The sequence below is a fragment of the Lutjanus erythropterus genome, chromosome 12 (genome assembly GCF_056507025.1).
Source record: "Lutjanus erythropterus isolate fLutEry1 chromosome 12, fLutEry1.hap2, whole genome shotgun sequence".
Lineage (NCBI taxonomy): Eukaryota > Metazoa > Chordata > Actinopteri > Lutjaniformes > Lutjanidae > Lutjanus > Lutjanus erythropterus.
In genome coordinates this window covers 16,834,226-16,853,792 of record NC_139328.1, presented here as the reverse complement: position 1 = coordinate 16,853,792, position 19,567 = coordinate 16,834,226, and the positions used below count along the sequence as shown (strand labels likewise).

Below are 19,567 nucleotides of genomic sequence, written 5' to 3'. Positions count from 1 at the left end.
GGACATGGATCAGATTTTGAGCTGTTTTTAAGATCTTAAAAATCTTTTAACATCACAGTTGTAATGCAAGACGTGTAAGTTCTGACTTTACATTTATTTTGCATAAACATGTCAGTCAATATTAGTTATCTAACAACAGATAAAATGTCTATTTGGTAAGACAACAAAAATGCGGCAACATAAAGATCAGTTATTTGTGAAAGAAAAGAAGAAGGTTAAAAAGACTTCCAACCCAATCAGAAGACGTAAAAAAAAGACCCTTAAGAAACATTAACAGAGTGGAAATATTTAATGAATTTACACAGTGTCTGCTCACAGCTGCATAACAAAGCTGAACTGAGTAATTTGGATTTAAATAAATAATGCAGCTGAGAATGTGACTAAGACATTAAATATACTTGCAAGAGACGATGACACTGTTTAACCTCCAGCTAAAATAAGACATTGCCCCTTCATCTAATTCCTGCTTAAACACTGTCCATTTGTCCTGTAAACCGACGCTGTTTTAATGCTGTGACATTAATAAAACCAGCTTTGTTTGCAGCATGTCCTGCATTGCATCTCCAGTTGTGAGTAATATTTAGAATAGTGTTGGTACGAATGCTTGAGCCGAACAGTTTGTCCTTCACATGCTCTTACTTTTCAAAAGTTATTTTATTTGAAACAGTCTGTGCATGAAAAAAGTTGATAGCCCCCAAAAAATTAGAAAAACAAAGAGATGTGATGTCTTTAAACCAAATGACAAACAGTCAAGTGTCTTGAGCCCCAAAAACACATTGAAATCACAGAGAAAACTTGATCATGCATGTCTTTTTCATCTGTCACGTTAAGGTGGATGGTGGAGTCCAGACTGCGGCTTTATACTTGTGGCGAGGACTCCTCTGTCCACTTCAGTTGGTTTTAGAACTACTTTTTATAGTTATAGCTGTAGTCCTTGGTGTGGATGGCCCTTTACACCAACATGAAAGAGCAGAGCCAATCAGGGCCTCTGTCTGATAATTAGTTACAGTGATAACTTTGCTACTTAGCTGGTTAACAACTAAAAAGGCGACAAGAGCAAGAAAGACATAAGAAACTGACTTCCACAGCAATTTCCTCTGCCAACAGTTACATGCTTTCTCTCAGACAAACTGAGATAGTGAGCCTGTTTACACCTGGTATTAACAAGTGTCCTAAAAACAGGTGTGAACGCATCAAAGACGCTTTGAGGACAGTTGAGATCTAATCACTCCGACCACATTTTCTCAGTAGTGTGTACTCAACTAACATCATTTAGTTCACTGTAATGCAAATTACATGTCTGAACTCTCTTACCTTCAGCAGTTGTAAACACACTTTTACCAGCAATATCTCCAGACTCTCTTAAAAAAGCTCATGATTTTGAGAGTTTTTGAATGAGGAGAAACTTACTAAACTTTGTGAAATGCTGTCTTAATTATACTTAATTATTCTGGCCTTTGTGTAAATTCTGCAAATTAATGCAGTCACTTCCTTTTGGTATTAAAAATAAGATTTGTTCCAGCTTGGCTATGACTGTTGGGCTGTGTGTTAAAAACAATGCATTTTGCAAATGTGTTTATTTGCATACAGAGTGGGGAAGTGAAACAGGTATAGCAATTTATTAATCATTTGTCCATTTTTGTACATTCAGCGTTAAATGTGACACATTAAGTTGTTTCTTTCCTTGTAAAAAAAACATTGTGCTGCTGTGAAGAGCAGGCAGGAGAGAGACGCAGCAGTGTGCTGGGACATGCTCTTCTAAAACATCAAATTTCCACATAGTCATTTACATAAAAAATCCCAGTTTACCACAGAGCGTCTCTCCTGCTGGGCTGCTGACAGCGCACATGAAACGGGGCTCACGTAGGCTGATATAGAGGTTACGTGTAGCGCTGAACTGAAAAAAAAGGGAAGCAAATACTTGAATCTTCATACTGAACGGCCAAATGGACAGTAATGGACATTCAACTGACAAAACAAGTCAGTCCGAGTGTTTAATTGCTTATAGAGCTGGGAAGTGAAATCCGATCACAAGTGGTCGGTCAAGACACATCTGGACACGTACTGTAAAGCCAGGTGTGGATTCACAACCTTAGAGTCAAAAGTCAAAAAACTAAGGAATGCTGCTCAGTGATATCTTGGTTTAGTTATGCTTCAAAACATCTCTTCCCCAAGCTGTTCTAGTAGTTCAGCAGAACCAAAATAAGTGATGTGATAACATAATGGGAGGTTGAGGGTTTTAAGACAGAAAGGCTTAATTGAGTCAGAACCGCAAGACTCTGTTCGTCCTCAGTGAGCATCTAAAATGTGTGTGTAGACTTCAGCTAACACTAACATGACGTGGTCCTCTTTCTGTTCCCAACATCCAGCCGTGGTAGTCAGGATGTGGCTGAAAGGTGTTCAGCAGGGCAGCTGTGTCTTTGTCTGTGTGTGTGTGAGAGATGATGGGTGTCACGAGGGCTAGCTGAGGAGGTCAGGCTGCAGGTTGATCCTCTGCAGGACGTCCTCAGGCATGCACAGGACAGGATTGACCGGCTTGATCTGTTCGTCCCCAAGAAGGGAGAGACCTGCAACTCCGAACAGGGTGTGGAAAGGATCAACCTGCAGAGACAGAGGGAGCGGGTGAGTTGATGAGAATTAGATAGCTAATAACTAATGTTGTAATGACACACTGTAACAGAGCGTATCAGCACAGCTGTCAGCCATGCAAAAAAATTAGTGTGCATCATCATCAGAATCATGTAATATTGGCTGTGATCAGATGTAAATCTCTCTGCTTCAAATATAATCAAAAACTTGTCTCATTTCGTATTTTAAATTTTTTTGTTACTTGTTCCAGCTGTGACCCCAAACACCTCCCTTCACACACACTCCAAGAAAATTAACGTGGGAGACAAGAGAGGAATCTGTGGCTGTCTTGGATGAAATGTCGGACAAATCTTCTGTAATAAAATCTGGCTACCTAAACTAGAGTTGTTCTAATACCAGTATCGGTATTGGCATGTATTCAAGTCTATACACAGATCCGATATAATGCAATTTATTTAACTCGAAACAGGACCCGCTACTTCCCAGCAGCATCATATACACCACTTCCCCCCCCTCAAATTCATGATCTATGGTATTCATTCTCTGTATCCATGTTCATGTTTTACAAAAGGTTTAACACGAGCCATACAACAATGATCACAATCATATCACATCCATACAGGGTTAGCACTATACAACTGTTTAAAAAAGCAAAGCAATGTTAATGCACTGGTATCAGTTGGTAATCCATATCGATGCACAAAGTTCAGTTATCAAAATTGCTATAAGCAAGAAAAAAACTGCATCTAAAGCATGAACGGTAAGCTATATGTAAGTGATGCTAGAAAGGCCAGAAAGCTAAGTTATGTTTTTGCTTGTGATAAAAGATGATAAGACAGGACAAATAAAGTTAAGTAGTTAATGTAAATATAGTTATGTTACATCAATATTAGCCAGTGTCAGCCCCAGAGTAAACACTACACAACGCAGTACCACTTCCTCACTTGGGTGAGACAGCTAGAAATGTGACAGTCTTGACCCACTCTGGTTTTGGTCATGACTTTGTCTCGGTTCAGGTGGGTTTTGTCTACAACCCCGCCATTTCCAAAGAGAGTTTGTTATTTGCAACTTGTACTAACACAAGAATTTATTAAGTAACTGTAGGAATGGTGATTTTAAAACACTACACTACAGTCAAAGGACAGAGTCATGGAGGTGCCCGCAGGCTTGGATAAGGTCATACAGTCGTGCTCACCATGTCTCCTGGTCTATCAGCAAAACCTCCAGTCTCCTCATCTTGACAGGCCAGAATAAACGTTCGCAGCTTGGCCTTGTCAATCCAGTGGATCCTGCCGATGATTTTCAGCGATGCCAAAACCCACCATGAGTAGCACACATCTGGAAGCTGAAGGAGACAAAGAAAGCAGAGCTTGGTCAGTGCTGTACTGACTGCTGAGCAACAGACTGAAAGAGCTTTAATGATTTCTTTAAGTTAGAAAAATAAATACAATACAACGGAACAAAGATAGAATGTGACAAACACAATAATAAGGTGCCATCTGATTTAAGAATACGGCATCTGGAAAGCACAAACCTTCTCTGGCCGTCCATTGAGGCCTCCAGACGGCAGCTGCCTCTCGCAGAGCCACCAGCCCAGCAGATCGGCGTTCACCTGGTGCAGTTGACCAGTGAGCGACAGGAAGCCAGTGCAGCAGTAAATCTGAGACAGAAGGGAAATGAAATGACAGCGATTTTATTTGTGAAGGGTTTTAGCACATCACTGCTCAACAGGGGTGTAAATGTGAAACCAGCCACCTTCCAGAGTGAGAACATTTCATCCTGTTAGTTTTGGGGATTTACAACCTCTCAGTTATGAGTCAGACTCCCTCCCACGAGGCCACCATGCGGCCTCATATTTGTGATGTGTGAATAATAGTTTAAGTGTCTATAACTTTCATGTGGGGATGAGCAACTTAACACCTCCCTTTTATTTTAGCCGGGTGGGTTTGTATGAGATGAGTATCGATAGCCAGTGTATTATCTACAGCAGATGGCGCTAAACATGCCCCTAGTTTGAAAGAAAATAGTACCAGCATGGAAGCTATGCAATGTAAAAAAAAAAGGCTCACCTAAAAACATCAATATCAAGTTCAAGTGTACACCATATTAGAATATTTACACCACTTTACTTGGCCATGAGACACCCTTTTCCAACTGGAAATAACTGTTAAATTAGCTATTTTTTTTTCCAAAGCAACCAGACTCCATTGGCGAAATCAATAATCTGAACTAACTCTTTAAAACACCAAAGTCATACAATCACACAAACAAACTAACCAATGCAAGACAAAATTATTGATTTTGCCAATGGAGTTTGGTTGCGCAAAAGAGAGACAGTTTCTCATCAGAAAAAGCTGTCTAACAGCAAGGTAAAGCTGAAAATATTCTAAATATACCATACCCTCAAAATTATATTAATTCTTTTAAATGGGCCATTTTTAACCCATTTTTAACCCTGTCCACAGCTGTTTATGGCTTACTCCTCTCTGCTTCTCCAAACTGGAATACACTGAATACAGATAAGTAGCTCATGCAACCCCTGTTCAAATAATCTGAACAATCCCCTCAAATTGAACTCCAGATGGTGTCGCTTGTGTTTAAAAACAGATGAAATAAAGTGAATCTTCCACAGGAATTGTTTTAAATTTTTCAAGTACATCAGTGGACTCACCTGACCAGCATGAGACTCTGAACCAGGTCTGCAGCCAAAACCTCCATCAAAGTTCATACAGGACAAGACAAACTCTACAGCTTTGTCAACATTTATTGTGTCCATCTTGCCCTAGAAGGGAGGAGAGGACTGAGCACCATCTTCAAATATTATTATATTACTGGTTATTATAAATGTCACAGTGTTAAGTGAAGACAAAACTTGAGAAAAACTGTACATGGTATACATACCAGTAATGCAAGTGTAGCAACTGCACAGAAGGAAAATCTTGTGTCTATTTCTCCTGTAAAGAGAGTGTTGTAATTATAGCACAACACTGTACCATTTTAATATAACAGATGGATTAAAGCGAGGCCTATAGGGAAACAATGTAAATGTAGGTGGTGGAATTACTGTAGCCATTTCACTGTGCAATCAACATTAACTTCATAATGATAAGTTAAAGCAAAAAGATGTCCATCTCCACTTTAAGGCAGGAACCTCAGATCAGTATCACCAATTCAGTATCTGACTAAATTTGAAATATGGTCACAATCTCCCCTTCTTCGCTTGAGTTGTAGCTTTGAGTAATGGGGCAGAAAAATGCTTTTATCAGATGTGACTCAGGCAGAAATTGTGTTTTTAGAGAAGGTAATGTGTATTAAACTTTTATTCATGTTACATTTAGTCACATTTTCCAACTTCCTTCCTCACTCTCTGACATATCCTGGATGTTCCCAGAAGTTATAGCCATTAGCGACTAGTCAGAAAACCACTGTCTGTTACCTTGAATAAATTACAGATTTCTCTGTGCTTGAACATTTTTAAAAACATTTGAGATAATCTAAGTACACAACTCAATAAAATACATAAAATATATTTAAAGTTTTTAGACATTTTAATATGGGGTCTGTACCAAACAAACATGTTTCATCTAGATAACAAGATTTTTGGGCCACAGCATCTGTGTAGTACGACAGTACTTCATCACAACACTGTCTTCTTAAGCATTTTTCCTTTTTCAAAAAAGAAATAAATGGTTCTGCCATTTGGATCGTGCACTTGGCCACACTGCAGTTTCAATGATATTGTGATTAATTGCGCAGCCCTATTTCAGACACATAAACCAGAGTAAATCTTGCTCACCCCATTTGTCCCCTGCAAACGAGCCATCTTCCTGCTGAAGCCCTTTGATGTATTCAACGACTTTATCCACATCGATCGCATCCACATTGTCATACAGACACAAGATCTGAAGAAAAGATTTAAAAAAAAAAAATACAATTATTAAACAAAAAATAAAAAGTCAAAGTTAACTTACTGACCTGATGCTAACAGACAAATTGAGACATTTTGGTGGGAGTTAAAATTACTTTAATCACAAAGATCCTTCAGGAGAATAAATCTTCTTTAAATAAATAAATAAATAAATAAATAAATAGGCTGCTCAAGAGAATTAAATATAGAGTATTAACCTGGACAGCACTGAGGGTGTAGAGCAGGTGGGGGTCATGTCCGATGCTGGCGCTGATGCCTCCACACTCATGTTGACAGGCTTTGATGAAGTCTATGATCTCCTGCCGGTTCATCCGGGGCAGCTGCCCCATGAGGTCCATCACCGTCAGCCCCCAGTAGATCCCGCTCATCCTCAGGTACTCTGACAGTGTGTACTCCTGGACAAATAAACAAATAGATCATGAATGAACAGGAGAGCAGGATGTGTTTACTTTACAGGCCAAAGAAAAGATATTTCCACTTGTTTATTCACAGAAAAAATGAACAAGTTTAGTTAATTCTTGAACTCTGTATCATGAACATAGCAAAACTATTAAGTTTAGAATATAAACCTGGTTTGTATACAGACAGAAGAATGAAAGCCTGAAATTAATACAGCATGAACTTAAGTATCATATGTGAGATGTACAGTATGTATAACTAAGGCTGAACAATTTTGAAAAAATATCTAATTGTGATTATTTTGACTGATAGTGCGAGTGTGATATGATTTGTGATATTACAGGTAATGATAATTTTTACATCCTAGTGCCAAAAATCTCTTTACTAGAGAATGAAATCTAAAGACAGGAAATAACACAGCAGAAACTTTAATATCATATGCAAGATAGTATAAACACTGATATTTAAAGTTTAAAAAAATGTCTTAACTGAAATTGCAATAAATAAATAGTACTTTTAAAGATTGCTGATCACAGAAAATAATGCATTTTGTACTGACTGGGTCTTTAGTGGACAGTATATTGCTATAGTTTGTGATTTCTAACACAGCCATTGTATGCTGCAAAATTAGGTTTTCTCCCCTGTGCCAAACAATGAAAACCTCCAAAGTAAGTGGACAAAGGTGTATATGGCAGAAAAACAACTTAAACAGCCCATGAGACTGCTTTTACTCACATAGTCATCCTTTTTGGATCCGTAGGCAGCGATGTAGTCCGCATGTTTGTCCAGAAGCAATGTGTTGGGAGCGTCAGGCTTGATGATGACATCTTTCACTTGAGTGCCCTGACATTAAACACAACAGAATGTTTAAAACATGCCACAAATTCTGATCGACCTTGATTCATAATCATAAAACTATAACTTTCGTCCTGTCGCTGTCAAACCTGACACTGAGTTAGGTCATATGATGTAGCCAAATATGAGAAGGAGTTGTTGACAGGCTGTGCTATCAACGAGCTACATGCTAACACTGATGCTAGCTACACTGTAGCCACTTTAATGCCTGGTTTTAAACATTAACGATCACTTTGAGGGCAAAATTTGGCCAGAATGGAGCAAAGTAGGCATTCCTATACATTTCCGCTGTTGTGTTATCTTAAAATACACTGTATGGCAATTATATTTACAACGAAACGCCGGTTACCATTCTGAAAATGTTCGCATGATCAGACTCCTTCTTCTTCTTCGCTGTCTTCTCACGTTGGTTGGTTTTAGTTGCATTAGCGCCCCCTTCTGCTTCGGAGTGTGCACCATAAATCCTGCTGGAACGGGCAGTCTGCAGCTTGTGGCTCTGCAGTGGCTCCCTGTAGTTTTGTCAAAAATGCATAAAGTTTTGTTTTGTTTGTTTTTCATCATTGTTGTGGGTCTGTCACTGTAAAAACGAAAAAGCTGAGAAAACTCAAAACTTCGAGGTGACTTGAAGTCGAGTTTTGAGTCCAACTCAAATTCAAAGTTTTGAAAAGGTTTTACCAACAACTGATCTTTTGTTTAGATCATCTACTTTTCTGCTTTAGATAAATCTAAATCTTTGAGTTTTAGAAACTCCCCAAAAATATTTTTCAAAATGATTGAGTAAATGCATTGAGTGAAAGTGAATGATGTTGAAATATATATATATATCCCTAAACATCCCTACATTACAACCAACATCTCCAAAACTTTGCAGATATATAAATAGATATATAATAGATATAGAAATAGCACTACAAGTGAGAGGAAAAATATGCTTTTTTGATTTGGGGATGAAGTGTCCTTTTAAAAGCTCATTAATACTCCAGAAGTTGGAAGACAGTCTTCCCACCTTTGTATGTAAATGTATGGGTTTGCCTCCCAGAGAGGAATAATTTTTAATTTCCTCAATAAAACCAGCTTGGACTCTCCTCTGAGTTCATCAGCCAATTCAGCATAAACTGTGTAAACTGTGTGAGAGTTTAGTTCATCAACTTTCAAGATGAGAAAAGAAAACCCCTTTTTCTTTTTGTATGTCCACAAAAAAACAAGTTCAGTCATATATTGAATGGTATAATTTAATAAATGGATGATATACAGACTGAAAAGCTTCAGACAAATCAACCATGATGTTCGGTGTGTGTGTGTGTGTGTGTGTGTGTGTGTGTGTGTGTGTGTGTGTGTGTGTGTGTGAGATAGGCATTACAGTCACAGTTGAACCACAGCCTGCATGTTACATCCATACTTTCTGCAAATATTTCTCATGGTTAAATGTTAACTGTATTGGATACTGGGGAGCATCCCAATATGGAAAATTAAATCAGACAGAAAACCATTTTCAATCAACATGCATTTTTACAGTCAAATCATGAAAAACACATTCATTTGTTTAACACAACCTGGAGAGAAATGGATTTCTACAGATCAAAAAAAAAAAAATAAAAGCTTCTATGATATGGAACTTTGCATTGCAGCCACAAAGTTTGAAGTTTGAACAGGGACAGCCAAACAATGTGTGTCATTTTTGGTAGGATGATCAGCGGCAGAACACAATTTTAGAAGAAATTCATCATCATAATCTTCTATTTTAAAATCAACAATGAAAATAATTGTTTTGTTGCAGTCTAGTTGCAATACTCATGCAGTGTAAGGCTAAAAGTATGTCTGAATCTGGTCCTCCTCACCAAAATGAGACAATCACAATAAAACAGGCAAAACTAATTGTGTCTGTTTAGGCTGCCCTCGTCAACTTCTAAAGTCAAATATGTCTGAATTTAACCAGGTTAGTGCTGAATAAATGTAGTACTTTTCAGAATGCTATCAAAAGCAGCAGGGTTTATATATGGCTGTCATTATTCACAACCTGCAGAAGCTGGAGCCTGGCAGGATATGCTCATGTGATCTTTCACCTTAATTTCATTTAGGCCACATTCAGTCAGAATCAGTAATTCATCTTATTCATTTTAAATGGGGGTAGTCAATTTAAGCTGCAGTGATGAGGTGCAGGGGTTATAAGGGAAAAAAAACAGCAGTGTGCAGCAGAAAAGTTGAAACATAGTCAACTTTTATGCTGTGGTGGCCAATCACATAAGCAAGTTATCAGACTGACTGCCTGTAACCTGATGCTAATCAGGCCGAGTTCATGGACCAAACGAGGATATTCTCCCAGCTGTATCCTCAGTTTATCTACTCAGCCTTGACATCTGGGTATGGCTGAAGTTTATGTTGCAAAATAGCGACACCAAGAAGCTTCCTTTAGTTTGTTTGACAGAGAGCGCAGCTGTGATCCTGCATGGTACAGACTGAATGAGGAGAGGGAGCGCTGGTGGCAAGACAGCTGATGAGTCAGAGAAAGAGAGCATTTTTCTGTTTCACAGCACTGATGTTCCAAGCACAAATACACACCCCTACAATGCCTGATTGTGTCTGAATACTGCCTAAATCAGAAAAAATAAGGCCAAAGTTTTGGGCTGCATTTGGAAAACCCTTTGACAGATGTCTAATAAAAAAAAAAAAAAAAGGCAGGATGAACTGATGTTAAGGCAAATCACATTTGACAACTATGTCCTGAGTAGTAACCAGATCTAGTTTGTTTAGAAAGATTGCAACAGAGTACATTTGAATGAGGACACATCAGGTGTGCAGAGTTCATTTCTGGAATCTTCCCAGGTGTTCTCGGGCAATAATGAGTCTTTGAATTTGAGCTGTGCCCTCGTAGATCTACAAAAGAATGCAAAAAATTAATGAAAAACAAGTTTTGCCAAATATCTCTGATCAGTGACTCGATGCACAACATTGTAACCCACCTGGTAGATCTTGGCGTCCCTCATCAGCTTCTCGACTGGGTATTCACTGTTGAAGCCGTTGCCGCCAAACACCTGAACAGCGTCAGTGGCCACCTGATTAGCAATGTCTCCAGCGAACGCTTTGGCAATGGAGGCGTAGTAAGTGTTTCTGCGGCCCTGGTCCACTTCCCAAGCAGACCGCTGGTACGCCATCCTGGCCAGCTCCACCTTCATCGCCATCTCAGCCAGGAGGAAGGACACAGCCTGGTGCTGTGAGACAGAAGGAGACAGAGGGGTCCTTTATATTTTTAACACTGTACAGCTGTTTCCACCTGATACTCTGTTATGATCAGTAACAGTAATGACAGTATTGACAGGTATTTGCATTTTTAAAATGAAATCTGTAACTCACTGAACTCAAAATGGGCAGTATCGGCTTACAAAACCTGAAAACATGAAGTGAACAAACCTCAGCGATAACTTTGCCAAAGGTCTTTCTCTCCAGTGCATAACTGGTAGCTTCATCAAGTGCCCTCTGTGCCAGACCTGTTGCTCCTGCTGCCACCTGCATTGCACCGATTACATTAGTAAACAGCATAGACACAATCTGTCAGTGACTAATACAATTAACCATGGGTATGTCTCTTATGTTTAAAAGTGTGAAATATTTGGTTGTAGCTAGAGAACATCCGGTCTCTGAACCCATCAGCTATCCAGAACATTTCCGATACAAAAATTTTGTCCCTTGCCTACAGATTCTGCAGTCATACACCTTAATCTGTCTATAGAGACATTGCAAAATCCTATGAGCCAATTAAGATGAACGTGTTATTAGTCTGTTTTTATGTCCAAACAAATCCAAGTATTACAAATTCTGCTGTAAGACATAAATTGATAAATCAAGTCAAATGTCCAAGTCCAAACTGCAGTGTTGTGCACTTTGTACTTCTGATCCATTTTAATTTGTTAAATAAACTGATTAACACAAATTATTCCCCATTTTCTTCTAAAAAAACAAAAGAAAAAAGAAATACTAAGCCATTTTTAGAGTGACAAAAGAGACATCTATGCATGGTATTACAGATGTCAGTCCAGTTCAGTTACAGTCAGAATACTTACTGGTGGTCTAGTGTTGTCAAAGGCACCCATGGCGATTTTGAAGCCAGAACCCTCCCCGATCAGGACGTTTTCCTTCGGTATCCTAACATCCTCAAAGGTGATGCCTCTGGTATCAGAACACCTCTGGCCCATGTTCATTTCCTACAAGCACAAAACAAACAGGAGGACATGTTACCTTGCAGAGCACACATTACAGTGTCACATTACTGGACAGCACAGCAAAAGTAGATTATGGAACCTGACTGACTGGATAACAGATGTTTCCTTATTAATTACAATGTAATTATCTATAATTATCAGCACTTATCTAAAGTAGACTTTTTATTGTACTTCACAGGGAGACAAATAATATTCATCTGAACTCAAAGTTTCAAATTAAATATCTGTTTACTGTCTGCTGGGACTCAGGAAGCATTTTTCTAAGTTGCTCTCAGCAGTTTAATAAAATACTGATCTTAATACAAAACCCGTTCATGAGTTGGAGAAAAAAAATGTCTTATCTTACCTTCCTTCCTATTTGAATTCCTGGAGTGTCTGCTTCCACAATGAAGCCAGTAAAAGCTTTGCTGGCTGGACATTTAGGATCTTGGTTAGTGCGGGCCAGGAGGAAGTACCTAGGAATATGAATCGTGTATAAATGTTAAAATAACCTCAGAACAAAGAGATGTTTTTCTATTCAAAACTTCCAAGGAGGTGTGTGTATGTATGTATGTATGTATGTATGTATGTATGTGTGTGTGTGTGTGTGTGTGTGTGTGTGTGTGTGTGTGTGTGTGTGTGTGTGTGTGTGTGTGTGTGTGTGCATACACACACTATGTACTCACTTTTGTTGCCAGTGGTTTAGACATTAATGGCTGTGTGTTGAATTATTTTGAGGGGACAGTAAATTTACACTGTTATACAAGCTGTACACTGACTACTTTACATTGTATCGAAGTGTCATTTCTTCAGTTTTGTCCCATGAAAAGATATAATTAAATATTTGCAGAAATGTGAGGGGTGCACTCACTTTTGTGAGATACTGTATATATATATATGTGTGTGTGTATATCCCAGCAGACAGTAATGTGTATATATATATATATATATATATATATATATATATATATATATACACACACACACACACACACACACACAAATGCATACACACACAGTTGCCTGTTTATTGGATATACCGAGCTAAAACTAATGCAACAATCCAGCAACACATTCTGCTATCATGAGGGTTATAATGTTCAGTTTTTGATTGAACTGTTGCAGAGAGGTGGTGATCCAACTTCACATTCACTCAGTAGCACAAACTGCAGCTATAAAAATTATCATAAAGCTGAATCAATGTAAAATGTAATCTGAAAGTATATGCAGTGCAGTTAAACAATAGTAGTGAGTACGCACCAGTTAGCTTTCCCACCGTTGGTGATCCACATCTTCTGCCCGTTAACAACATACTCGTCGCCCATCTTCACAGCTCTGGTCTTGATGCCGGCTACATCAGAGCCCGCCCCTGGCTCTGTGACACAGTACGCCTGCCAAAAAATGCACCACACATCAGTTAACACCAGCTGATATGATGCAAACTGTTGCTACTCTGTTAATCTTCGGCTACACTCCATGATTTTAAAAGATAGCAGACTGCTGTACTTTTCACACTGTACAGCTGTCTGTCTTGTAATCGTGAGGCTCAAAGTTGTTGTGCTTTGCATACTGTATGATCAGTGACAATGGGTCACACATTACAAGTTTTCACCCACGGAATCCCTTACAAGTGTATCTGCTCTCCAAACTATGCTTTGTCATGAAAACAAACATGAGAAGTGACACTAGATTATTATATGCAGTGTGATGGATTTGAAGTGTCCACAGAGAAAAATAAGTTTTCTAAATTTAAGATGGGGCCACATTCCTCTCTATTTATATACTTTACTCACAAGTGAATAAATTAACTTAGATTATGAAGCATTTATGGTGCAAAATAATATAAAATTTGTTTCTACAGAGGTGAGATTAAGCCCTCTGCTTTCCTTTCCTCTTGTTAAAAAAGGTCTTATTTTAGCAGGGGCCTACTCCTACTTCTAGTTGCATATAGGGGAACACTAAGACTACGTTTTGTCATGAAAAAGGAGTGACATTAGATTATTAATATTGAGCATTGGTGTTTCTATATTTGGGTTTTTTGGCTGCTGCTCCAGCACTCTGCCATCTCTCCTCACTCAGCCCCTGTTTGCAGCTCTTGACCCATGTCTGCTACCATTGGCTAGAGCTGTTGCATGGCTCCTGTCTCTGACACAACCAGAAATAAAACCTGCCTGAAATCTCTTTGGGCATCTGCAATGCACCACTGAGCTCTCACCAAGCTCTTCTGTCTTTGAGCAGCTCTCAAGGCCGTCGACCACCAATTAAGCTCTGGATCTTGAACTGGTTCTATTCAAGATTCTTCATGTCATGTAGTGAACTAGCCTATAACATTTTCAGCTTTTGAGTGGAATTATTGTATCATCAAGGCTCAGCATCATCAGAGGACGTTGCCCAACGCACAACAGCCTGTAGAATACAACATGCCCACCTCGGTTCCCAAATAAAACGCTGACATTTTTTGGTTCCAACTGAAAATCCTCAGAACAGTTCAAAATTTGGTGCTTGAACCAAAACAGGGCTGGTTCCATTTGGGTAGAAAATCAGGGCTAAAATCATGTAGTGTGAACTCAGCTTCAAAAAACTTGCATGAAGCCAGATAATCTCACTGTTACCAGTCAGTGGATAACAAAAAGATGTCTGCAAAGATAAACCTGGCTCATTAAAGATGCAATTAAAAACAGACCCCATACAGAAACCACAACCATAAACCTTTAAAAAGACTAAGTCAAATGTCATGTACAGTACTCAGATCATTTAAGTCAAAGTAACAACCTACCCTGCTTTCGAATGTCGACTTAAGTATAAAAGAAGAAAAGTACTACCAGCAATTTAGTTCAAATATTAAGATGATTTTCTTATCTTTCTGGTTTTTTAGTTTTGACCTCTGCAGACTCCATCTATAGGCAACTCAGATGAAGGTCAAAGTGCTGGGAAATCTTTATTCTGCTTCTACAAAATTAAATACTCACACACATAAGAGGCTCCTCGGTCATCCTTCCCAGGTATTTCCTCTTCTGTGCATCATTGCCAGCCAAAATCACAGGCATTTGCTGTGTAGGAGAAACAGACAAAACTTAATTCTAACTGAGCAACAACCACTGTTATGTATCACTGATCTACCACTGATCTGGTATTGAAACCAGAGGACATCAGTCCTCTTCACCTTGGCACATGGCCCAGTTTTAGTGACAATAACATTGTAATATTACAGGTTCACTGAGCAACTTTTTGCCTTTTGTGGACTGTTAAAAGTAGCAAGTTGCACATTACACCCTGACTCAATGAAAAGTGACTGTGGGCATTGTGGGCTTTCAGAATCAGGGGTCAGGGGAATACTAGAGGCAGATACCACTGAAAAAAAATATTTTTTATTTTATTTTATTTTAATAGAACAACTCTTTGAAAACTGGTGTTGAGGTAGTAAATCTCTTGCAACCATGAGAAACATCTACTCACTCCCAGAGAGTTTGCTTCGATGGCGGTCTGCATCCCTGTGCAGCCATAGGCCAGCTCTTCTGTGATGAGGCAGTTGTCAAAGATTGACAAGCCCATTCCACCTGGACACAAAATGTAACAGGGTTTCTCACAGTGTTTTCAAACGGAGGTCAGCCAACTTGCCTGGAATAAACCATCTGCACTGACAGAATGAAAAGTTTAAAATATGGCAGCTAATTCTGAAATAGTCAATGAGCAAGAAAATAACGTACCATACTCCTGTGGAATGTGACCGTTCATCAGACCAAGCTCCCATGCTTTCTTGATGATGGGGACAGGATACTGCAAAATGAGGAGACATATTTCAGTCAATATTTCAGTTTTTAGATATTATCTTGAGGGTGGAGTTATTCTTTAAACCTGCCAATCTCATTCATTTGGCTCTCGCCAACACCAATGTTGCCATTTCTGTAACAAAAAAAGCACTAAAAAAAGCAAAGTTCAGGTAGCAGGTTGGCAGGTTGAGTCATGTACATATAGTCACTAACAGACACAGACAGCAGTTACGTAGTACAATAACATTTCGCAGCTTAAATATCAGTGAAATATCATTGCAGCAGTCTAATCTTTGAGCTATACTCACTTCACCACTCCTGTCATAAGCCGGTGCAGCAGGGACAATCTCTTCACGTGCAAACTTCCTCGCCAGCTGTTGGAACTCCTGTTGCTGCTCTGTCAGCTCTGTGGGTTAAAGCAGCAAGAACATGATAAAGTGATTTCAATGTAATGATCAAGGACTCTATCCACAGTGCCTGTTCTGTATTCAGCTGAAGTTAATATAGGACTTCGACATAATCACACATAATATGTTAAGGCAGTGATCAGGCTACAGGGGACTGTGGATGGCCAGGGGAGAAATATAGAGTGAAAGTTAAATGAATGTGATTTATGTAAAGAAAATCAGGAGGTTGCTGGTGCCATCATGGTGACCTTTATTTCACTAAAATTCAACTTGAATGTTTTTTTTAATCAGTTATAATACTTGTGGGGTGGAAGTGGCTTAACATGTTTTAGCTTCTGAAGGCGGGACATACCAAAAAAAGGTTTGAGAACCACTGTATAAGGTAATATATTGTGCAAAATGCACTTTGTCATGTTTTTTTTTCAACAAAAATGTGTCCCTAGTGTGTCTCGAGACCCCTTTTCATTGCTTTTCGAAAAGGTTAGGGGTAAAAGGTGTGTTTCAAAAAGCCAGTCATATATGCCTCCCCAACCAATGTCATACAGGAAGCAGCACCATGCACCAGCTAGGTGACCATCCCATAACCTTTTACAATCTTACACACTTACATTTTTTGATTTTTGTCATATGGATGTGGGGTTATTGTCTTAAGGCAGATATAACAAAAAGTGAAACATATCCTTTAAAACTGCATGCATTCTACAGCATCCTACTCACCAAACGAGAAGCCGCTGGATGCTGAGTGGCTGCTGTGAGCATTGGCTGCAGCAGCACTGGAGCTCTGCAGCCGGATTCCAGACCGCACACTGGCTCTGAGCACCTGTACATGGAGCAACATACAACAAAGTAAAGTCAAAGTTAAACAGGGCACCCCCACACCTTTTACAGTTTTAAATAAAAACTTAGTAAGGCATTAATTAGTGCCAGTTTGTGCCTTTCATTTATTACCATTACATCTGGGTCTAAGAGCTAAGCATCTGTTTTCCTAACAAATGAATACCCTATGATCATTGGAAAACCCAAAGAACACTTAAATTTAACATTTACAGGCGATCTCAAGTGACGGCATTTCCAGAATATTTAAAAACCCTTTTGACCTTCTGATTTTCAAAAAAAGATATTCTGTCCCAGATCATAACTAAAGGTGTGTTTTACTGGGCTATGTTACATTGAAATGTGTTTCTAATTTATTTTGTTGACTTCACATATATACATGAAGAGGACAAGGAGACACCTCTGAATGTAATGTAGTCCAGTACAACACCAGCACCAACAATGACTTCACATACTGAATAACACTGAAAGAGAATGGGAGACTGAGCTTGAAAACAGGTGCAGTGTTTCCTCTAGGATTTTTTTCAGCAGCGGGGGCAGGCGTTCCGTTTCTCTTCTTAGAGAAATATTTCAATAAACTCATCTGAAAAATGCAGTCAGTTGTTACATAATGGTGTGTAGATATTAACGTTAGCCTAATACTATCAGTTTACTCACGTTAGCGACACTGAGTTGGCACCGGGCCAAATTAACTTAAACTACCGATAAGTTACGTAACGTTAGCTGGTCATCAACATATTGTGAATGTCTGTTTAACTTGTAAAATCTATGTCGAGTTATCTCAAGCTAACAACTTACGTCTACCTCTTCTCCGGCCGGTAATTCGCTGCTTTATTGTTCATTTGAAATTCGGGAATTCGCTCCTCTGACTCTGCCCTGTCGTCAAGGTGCTTGACGTGCTTGACGACCGCGCCCCCCAAACAACGCTAGCATCATGCAAATGAGCACGCGCAAGTATATTTCCATACTGAGCAAGATAGTTATCTGCAGTTTACCTTAGTGCTCGTAAGTACCCGACAGGAGTCTGTTTTGAAGGTGGAGAGATGCGGCGGTGGTGTATTTGCGTCAACAATAAAAAAAAAAAAAAAAAAAAAAAAGAAATTTGAAGGAGTGGCGGCCACTCCTAAATGAATGTAGAGGAAACACTGAGGTGTCTCATGCCAAAAAAGGCTAGGAAGAATACAAATTAAGTGTTCCTTGCAGAGGCATTATTACACAGAAAGCATAAGTCTTTAATATACTGAAGTCCATTTCTGCCAATGTGATGGGAAAAACAAATTCTGGAAGTAATTACGATAAGAAACATTCCCAAAATACTGACTTAGTATCTCAAAATGATGGCTCACTTATCTCAAAACAATAAGTTGGTATCAAACTAACAAACTAGCATCTCAAAATAATGGATTAGTATCTTACAATTTTGAAGTAGCATCGCAAAATAACACTTATATAAAAATAAAGACATATCAAAATCATTACATAGTATCTCAAAATGATAAGAGGAACTTTCTCAAAACAGACTTACCATATCTAATTTAAGTTTTATTAAGTTTCTCATTATTTTGAGATATAAACTCATTATTTTATTAATCTCATTAAGCTGCTCTTAAGAATGACTAACACAATCTTGTTGTCTCCATCACAGTGGCTGAAATTATCTTCCACATGAACGTTACATTCAAATAAGCGGCAAATTTTGTCAAACAACCTTCTGGGTTTTTCAGAAATAAAGAGCTAGCTCAACTCGTGATTTTCCACAGTATCAGGTGCTAAGCTCTATGACTCCAACGTAGGCTAATGTTAACATATGAAGGTCGCAAATTTGTTATAACTTGTTATAAAGAATGATACACGATGGGACAGCGTCTTAAAATTTGAAGCTGTTTGCTAGCTGTTAGCTAACCTTAGCAGCTGACGTAGCTTGCAAAGCTTTCACTTTATGATTCGACAAACGAAAATGTGGGTCAGCAGAACCAGCTGCGGAGACTAATGTTTAATTTACTAAACCTAACAACATATATAGGTGTATTAACGCTAATGAAAACAACTCACCTTGTTGAAGAGCATTGTTATATCACCAGTGGATACACCGCACACGCATAAACAGACTTGACCACTACCTTTGCCCTACATATACATTATGTGCATTCTCAGCCAATCACAGCAGCGGAATTGATCACGTGTCAAGTATCCGCACCCGGAAAACGACTTTTGCCCCAGTTTGTTACCCAACGTAACCCTTCTGCTTTTCATTTATGTAATTTAGCAGAAACATATCTACCCGTAGACATGACGTCACCTAAATCAAAATATGTTCACATATCACAAAGGTTGCAATAGTGCCAATGACAAACAGTTTTCATTGCTACTGACAATTGTAATTACGCCATATTTAAAATATCTAAAATTCCTCCATTGCAAGTTATCACTATTTTGATAATTAAGTAATTTTTCATGTACAACATCCCATGGTTCCAGCTTCAGGAATCAGAGTATGTGCTGTTTTTCTTTTTAATAATTTTAATGTCTTTGTAAAATTTGAACAAAGCAATGTGAGTGTGTCACTAACTCTGGGTATTGTGATGACAT

At 38.7% G+C, this 19,567-nt stretch overlaps 2 protein-coding genes across 3 annotated transcripts; both read right to left on the bottom strand.

The window, feature by feature from the left end:
• Positions 1-1,600: 1,600 nt before the first annotated feature.
• rabggtb (Rab geranylgeranyltransferase subunit beta) lies at positions 1,601-8,227 on the bottom strand. Its single transcript, XM_084732828.1, has 9 exons — positions 8,121-8,227; positions 7,652-7,759; positions 6,715-6,912; positions 6,386-6,491; positions 5,491-5,543; positions 5,261-5,371; positions 4,124-4,249; positions 3,785-3,934; positions 1,601-2,601 (listed from the first exon to the last, which is right to left on the bottom strand). The coding sequence occupies exons 1-9, from the start codon at positions 8,121-8,123 to the stop codon at positions 2,461-2,463; spliced, it is 996 nt and encodes a 331-aa protein (XP_084588954.1). The 5' UTR covers positions 8,124-8,227; the 3' UTR covers positions 1,601-2,460.
• Positions 8,228-10,127: 1,900 nt separating this feature from the next.
• acadm (acyl-CoA dehydrogenase medium chain) lies at positions 10,128-19,131 on the bottom strand. Of its 2 annotated transcripts, XM_084732420.1 has the most exons (12): positions 19,031-19,131; positions 16,862-16,964; positions 16,046-16,143; positions 15,675-15,744; positions 15,424-15,524; positions 14,937-15,017; positions 13,228-13,358; positions 12,335-12,443; positions 11,830-11,970; positions 11,180-11,275; positions 10,732-10,980; positions 10,128-10,645 (listed from the first exon to the last, which is right to left on the bottom strand). In XM_084732420.1, exons 1-12 carry the CDS (start codon positions 19,043-19,045, stop codon positions 10,574-10,576), a joined length of 1,266 nt encoding a protein of 421 aa, XP_084588546.1. In that variant the 5' UTR covers positions 19,046-19,131; the 3' UTR covers positions 10,128-10,573. The 2 variants fall into 2 exon arrangements, with proteins under 2 accessions (XP_084588546.1, XP_084588545.1); XM_084732419.1 differs by lacking the exon at positions 19,031-19,131 and having other exon boundaries at positions 16,862-16,982.
• Between the last annotated feature and the right edge of the window lie 436 nt (positions 19,132-19,567).

Coding starts and splice junctions, on each gene's coding strand:
- rabggtb (XM_084732828.1), bottom strand. Junction 5,544..6,385: donor GTTTGCAGGGGACAAATGGG/GTGAGCAAGATT, acceptor CTCTCTTTACAG/GAGAAATAGACACAAGATTT. Junction 2,602..3,784: donor CTGATAGACCAGGAGACATG/GTGAGCACGACT, acceptor CTGTCTCTGCAG/GTTGATCCTTTCCACACCCT.
- acadm (XM_084732419.1), bottom strand. CDS start 16,982: ATGTTGCTCCATGTACAGGTGCTCAGAGCCAGTGTGCGGTCTGGAATC. Junction 15,018..15,423: donor TCGAAGCAAACTCTCTGGGA/GTGAGTAGATGT, acceptor TCTCCTACACAG/CAAATGCCTGTGATTTTGGC. Junction 10,646..10,731: donor GGGACGCCAAGATCTACCAG/GTGGGTTACAAT, acceptor ATTCTTTTGTAG/ATCTACGAGGGCACAGCTCA.